Below are 6852 nucleotides of genomic sequence, written 5' to 3' on the forward strand. Positions count from 1 at the left end.
ACAGACGTGAGACCCTTTTGCTTTATTTTCAAAAATGATTGCAGTTTTTGCTGAATAATCAGGCTTTGCTTCTCACAATGAAAACAGCTATTCCTTTTTTCTACACCCATGTTTTTTAATAAGACAGAAACAGAAAACAAGCAAATCTTTTTTTTGTTTCAACCAATTTGTTTTTGAGGACTTTTTGGACATTTTTCCCTGTTAGCATACACACATCGGACGATTTGCGAGTGTGGCCCTCTGCAAACTTTTATTCATTTCTATGAATGCTTGGCGAGTTGGCAGCGCTGCTCGTGTCGGGGGGGGTCAAAGGTCAAATGTCCATCACTTATTAAAGCCCGCATACCTCCTTCCAAGGCCACGCCCCCTCAGCCAGATAGACAAAAATAAATAGCTTCAAGATATTTCCATATACAAATATACGTTAGCGAGCTTATTGTACAAGCGTTTTCTAACATTTCCACAAGTGAAAACAAAAAGACCACAGTGTGTCTATGGCATGCAACGCGAACAAAAAGTACAAAATATAAAAGATACCAAAAAACAACATTTGACACAAAATAAATGTCTCTGACATATCAAAACGATTTGAAATATATTCATATATTTTGAAGAGTAAATTCCACAATCATAGCTTTTCATTACAAACGGATTCCCAAGATTAAAAAACTCAAAGGCACTTGCCAACAGACAAAAATGTCAGCACAGCAAAATGTACAAGGGAACGCGCGTACGAGAAGTCTGCATAAATAGTTTATTTGATGTTGAGCTTTCAATACAACCTGAGGATGTCTTCATTTGCTAAAGAAAGTAGGGGTGCGCCAGCTGAGGATGTTGAAGAGGGTGCATGGCTTCAAAGGTTCAGGAACAAAGCTGGCAACCTGTTTGCTTTGGTTTGGTTCAATGGCTAAATGGCTTTTTATTTGATTGATTGATTGATTCATTATCCATGCATGTTTTTTTGGGAACATGCATGCAACCCTCTGGACTGTGAAGCGGACGTGCTAACCAGTACGACACCGTGGTGTCTATTTGTGATTTATTTATTTATTTATCAGGTAGGGGGAGCGGTGATGGTTGCATGAAATCAAACGATGGATTTAAAAAAGTGAGAAGATGAAGAATTTAGCAATTTAGCAATAAATCTGAACAACCGAGACAATGGTGGTATGCACCTCCCTGGGGATGTGCATGAAAGTTTTTAGTCATTTTGACATCCACATGATCATATTTGTGTGATGAAACGGGATTTCTTTAAAAAAAAAAAAAAAATTTGGGAGCCTAAGGGTGCGCCCCCTTGAAAAACTAAGACAACGCCCTTCTAGAATAAAGATATACAATGAAATACGGTCTTAGGTGAGGTAAACTTTTGCATGCCCCGGGGTGTGTTTGTATAAAGGTCATTTGGATTGTTTTCTCACGCAGCCTTGCTTTGTCTGGAAGGGGTACGTCAACTTTGCCGTGGATGCGGGAAGGGGGGGGCTTCTAAAGTTCAGGATGTGAAGGGGTGCGCCCCAACAGAGGGATTTAGCCTTCAGTATTCCTTCTTCACCCTGACCCTAACCGCAATGCACCCCGCTTCCAATGCCCAGTTAGTCCGGTTCATTGTCAGGGTTAAGGAAAAAAACAGGAGATGACTTGCTTCCATGGTGACAGAGGGCAAAAGTGTACCAAGGGAGCTATCGGCACGCGCACGAATCCACCGTCATGTTAGGGTACACTTTGAGCACCACGTTCCTGTCCTCATCAAAGAAGAGAATGCTGAGGGAGGACATCTTTTCGGGGACACAGCACGGCTCGGGAATGCCGGGCACCACACCCACCGCCCGCACGATGCTCTGGATGGTGGCGTGGTTGGAAGGTTTCAGCGCCTGCAAGCACAGCGCACGTTAGCGACGAGGCATTTCGCACACATTTTGTTTAAAAGCATTGGAACTTCGTTGATTTCACGAGAAGACATCTGAAATGATGAAAGGGTGAGAAGTAGTGCACCAAATCTATTGCGTTTAAACATTCAACCTTTGACGTGTTTTCGCCTGCCAGCGTTCCCGCTATTCCACTCAAGGTTGTGGAATGCTACCAGTGGATTTCTGCGTCTTTTCCCACCAACGGAGACGCTTTGAAAGGGGGGGTGTCCACTCTTTAAACAGCAACCCCTGCAGGCGAGGAGGAGCGCGGATGCCACAGGCCGCTTCTGGAAACAATTAGGCCGCACTACAAAGGCCGGGACCGCCGAGAGGGAGTGAATTAAGCGGTGCGCATTCCGGCCACGTTTCGAATGTTTGCTGTCTTATCAGATGGGAAGCACCTTTGTGTTTATGCACATCTCTTAAATGGAAATATGACATGATGCCTTGGAGGAGCTTTGGGTTGCTGATGGCATCTTTGCCGTTTGCATAATGATAAGAGTGGCTGTGAGCATGAAGCTATATGTAGTGGATCTGTGGAAGCATTGACTAATGTTTTGAACTGAGATCCCGACCGCTCAATAGTGATGGAAAACGATCCAACACAGCAGCACAAGAACCTTTTTTTTTAAGCATATGAAAATCAGCAAATCGGAATATTTCTAATAATAATGCTAACACCTAGCATGGTGACATGAGGTAAAGGTGGTTAGTCGTTGCAACACTGACCTACCAACCGCTTTGTGCTAATTTAGCCATTGTGCTAATTTAGCCTATCCACAATCCAGACACCAGCAGACCAACCTCTTCATCTACCAGGCCAACCACCTACAACATCCACTTAGCCACTTTTGTGACATCACTAATGCTACTATGTAGCCACCAGGCATGGCAAGGTGAAGGGAGGCATCTCCTCAAGGTTAGACGCCAACAGTTATCACGAGTTGGCCTACCCACTTGAGGACCTAACTATTTCTCTGTGCTAGTCCAGTTGCGTCTAAACCAGCCACATTGCTCGGTACGAGGCGGGTCGCGGAAATCACATCTCGGATCGTCAAGTAAATCCGAAACTGGAGAGCGGCGTCACCGGGGGAGTCAAGAAAGCTTGGCCCCAACGAGATGTACCAGCAAGGGCGTGGGGCATCAGCAACACCCTCAGCATCACAAGGAATGGTAGAGACCAATCTAAGAAACACGACGAGCGACCCTGGGATCCACTTAGTTCCCTACTGTATCTTTTAGACCTTCGCGAGATATCTACTGACTGACAAGTGTCTTCCGAGAAGTTGACAAATGCTTTACGTTGATGACCGATTGAGACACGAGAAGGCAAGGTCAAGCCAGACAGGTCCCAACGAGGGAGACCAGCAGAAAGTCGCACCTTGGGCATGGGGAACTGGCACGATCCCGCGCAGTAGTAGGCATCAAAAGACTTTGGAGAAATTATCCACTCGCTCCAGCCGATATCGGCAAAGTCCACTTTGAGGTAGCGGCGTGCGCAATTCCGGGGTTCGTTCCACTGCTTCTTCCGGGCCTTCTTGATGGTGTGCTCATCAAACTGCAGCAGAGGCATCTTGTGCCTCGGGTTCTTGCGGCTTTTTTTCCGCGGCGGCCGTCGGGCTTGCTTGCTCTGGAAGGGCTCGTAGGGACTGGACTCGTCCCAGCCGGCCGTCTCGTAGGGGTACTCGGGTCCGGGGAGCTCATTGTTCTGCAGGGGGAGCGGGATATTGGCGGAGCGTTTGGGCCTGGAGGAGCTCCTCTGCCGTTCCTCTGGCTCCTCCGCTGAGGGATTCCTCCTGAGGGTGGCCACCACGCTCTCGGGCTCTGCGATGGCCGAGTCGTTGGCGTAGACCAGGATATAAGGAGAGCGGTCAGCTAGGAGCTCCTTCCAGGGCCGGGGTCCCCGTGAGGCCACCTCGATGCCAATGAGAAGCTGGTGGTGTGCCTTGGCTTGATTGACCGCCCGGGTGATGTCCTTCCATTGCCAGGAGATAAAGTCCCGGTAACGCGTGGACACATTGATGCGGAACTGGCCCAGTGTCCTCATCCGGTCCACCTCAGGGGCGAAGCTCCAGATAACGGCGTGGATGTGGCTGTGCCTGCGTGGGCCGTGGAGGACGCAGCCTTGGGGTCTGGAGCAGGTCCCGCTGCTGTTGTGGAGGTCCCCGATGTAGTAGTGCAGCGTGGCAGAGAGGACGTCCTCGGACTTGGTGAGTGACGTCAGGTTGAAGATCTGAAGCTGCTTCCTGTTGATCACGCCTGGAAAGAAAATTGTGCTGATAAGAGACTATCAGATAAGAGAAACCAGAACTTCAAATTTGGGCTCAATGCAACCGCTCTAAAATGTATATATATACGAGATAAATTCACTTCTTTCAGAGAAGCGGGTGTCTCTAAGTGGGTGCATGTTTCGCAATACTCAACAGGGGGCAGCAAAAGACAACAAAAGCAAGGCAAACGGAGCCTTCAAGCTTTCATTGTTTTAACAAAACGTCACGTTAAATTCAAAAGAATAAATCCAATTCAGGTGAATAAAGTCGAAAATTGATTTAAAGTTTTGCAGGGGAATTAAGCCTTGATATGTCATTTTTACAAATATGTCTAAAAATCCGAGAAAAAAGATAAGAGTGAAGTTTGCTGGCGAAGGCAAAAAGCTGCAAGAGGTGGATTATTATTACAATTTCAATGAATCAATTCAATTTCGATTCAATTCAAATTACAAATCAATTTTTTGGAACATTTGTGGACGGCGACTTTTGTTCAACGCATTGTTTTGTGCATCTGTTGACGTACCCCAGTGTGCCTTGAAGCTGCGCACCGTGTTCCCGTCCTTGAAGGCGAATCCCGCCTTGTTGTACTTGTCGTACAGCATGTGCATGTGCTCCGTCACCGTGTCTTGGGACAGCCGCTCCCGGTCTCTCTCTACCAGCGGGGCTACCGTGCCGCCCGCCACCGGGTGTCTCCGCTCGACCGCGTGCGTAAAATCCGCCTCGGCTCGGAGCAGTGCGCAGTATCCAAGGCTCGCGCAGCAGGTCCACGCCGACAGCACGATCAGCAGCAAAAAAGCCATCCTGGAGGTGGACGCGAAGACGACCAAAAGGACTTTCTCCAATCTATCACACGAGTCTCCGCAAGCGGTTCCTATCTCCGGTAGGACTGGGCATCACCAGAGTGGGGAACCATCACAAGCAAGGAGGGGCGCGGCAAAGTCCAGTTGCAGGTGCCCGAAAAACAGATGCGAGGCTGCGCCGAGTCAGTCAAGCAGTCCCAAGGCTCAGCTTTCATTGAAACGCCACGACCCTCCGCTCGCAATTATAAAGGCTGCTGGGACCAGCAGGCTATTCCTCTCCCTCACACACACGCGTGCACGCGCGCACACACATGCACGCTGACAGACTGAAACAAGTTTCCCGTTCAGGAGACTTTTACACACGCACGTTCAAACCCTGGAAAAAAAACAAAGCAGCTGATTTGTTAAGTGGGGTTCAACATTCATTCCATAGATCACTCTTTCCACGATGCGCACCCCTTCCCCCATGCTGAGTCAGCACACCAACTTTCCCTATCTCTCCCCTCATACGGTTGTGCAAAAAAATATTGCGGGGGTATGCAGGGAGAGAGGGGTGCGCCAATTGTCGACTTTCTGAAGCCGTGCGCACCGTTCCACATGCTGACAGTTAGCCCCTCTCCCCAAAAAAACACCCTTGAAGACATTTAGTTGACCTTATCAAACCCCCTAAAGGCACCTCCCCACATGGCCCAGCACACCTTTGCAAAAAATTGGCACACCACTGCTCTGAAAAATGTTCAGTGCAGTCGCTCTTTAACATCCTGACAGAGTTGACCCCATCGACTGAGCGCACACTCTCGACTAACGTGGTGCACCACCTAATATCACCCCCCCGCCAGTCTTTCATAAACCACAAATGTCTTACACATACTCCTGGCGCACCACCTATCATCTGTGCACACCATCAAAAATGTTCAGTCTTTTTTTTGGCACACTCATTTTAACATCCTGACAGAGTTGGCGCACCCATTTGGTGGACACACTCTCCCTCACACACACACACACACCCTAAAATAGTGTTTGTGCATCCTCACTCAACCTGCGCACCCCCCATACAACATTTTACCAAACATGTACCCTTTTCAACACATGTTGACGCACCCCCCCCCTTACCAATGTAAGTATTTTTAGAAGCAAAAACTCCTGACCATGTTACAAAATATGACCGACAAAAAAATCTAATTGGTGCACCCCCCCAATCTGGTTTAGTGAATCCTAGCCATGCCCATGGATAAGTCTACATTTAGAGTTCAAGCATAAAGACTGCCCCCCCCCCCCCCCCCCTTTCTGACGCGTGTGAAAGCAGCAGCTTATTGTTCGCATTAAAGGCTCGGCCGCCCATTTAGCGCACCTCAATGGCGTTAAGCACGCACATCCTGTAGCATCACGCTACCGTCCGGATGCGGCGCACCCACCCCGTACACCCCACCCCCCCCATGGTTGGCGTTCCCTTTCAGGGGCGCCGGTGAGGAAACGATGAGGTTATTTCTCCGTCTCCGACATCTGATTGCAATAATTTGAACATGCGACTTGGTCCACACACTGAACGCGTTTAGGACCCTCGCAGGGGGTGGTGGGGTGGGGGTGGAAAGGGGCTTTTAGAGGGGTTCCAGCTGGAGCAACTCAAGAGTATCCGTCCATGTTGTACAACAGTGGAAAGCCACTCAGCTTGTGGAAATTAAGCCTGAAAATGTCACAATAATGTCACCATGAAAGCTGGAGCAGTTCACTTGTCTTATTATTCCTTATTCTTAATCGCAAAGACGAGACACGGCTAACTGCGTTTCGAACTGGCATGATGATAAACTAAACAATGACAAACAAGCGCGTGCTCACACACACAATATAAACCACGTCGAAATAAAATGTGTCGAT

General features: G+C 48.5%; 1 protein-coding gene across 1 annotated transcript; it reads right to left on the reverse strand.

The window, feature by feature from the left end:
• Positions 1 to 3: 3 nt before the first annotated feature.
• bmp3 (bone morphogenetic protein 3) lies at positions 4 to 5583 on the reverse strand. Its single transcript, XM_088377264.1, has 3 exons — positions 4701 to 5583; positions 3289 to 4166; positions 4 to 1871 (listed from the first exon to the last, which is right to left on the reverse strand). The coding sequence occupies exons 1-3, from the start codon at positions 4975 to 4977 to the stop codon at positions 1680 to 1682; spliced, it is 1347 nt and encodes a 448-aa protein (XP_088233390.1). The 5' UTR covers positions 4978 to 5583; the 3' UTR covers positions 4 to 1679.
• Between the last annotated feature and the right edge of the window lie 1269 nt (positions 5584 to 6852).

The sequence above is a fragment of the Syngnathus floridae genome, chromosome 5, assembly GCF_059516105.1.
Source record: "Syngnathus floridae isolate MCC-2025c chromosome 5, RoL_Sflo_1.0, whole genome shotgun sequence".
In the NCBI taxonomy this organism is placed as follows: Eukaryota; Metazoa; Chordata; class Actinopteri; order Syngnathiformes; family Syngnathidae; genus Syngnathus; species Syngnathus floridae.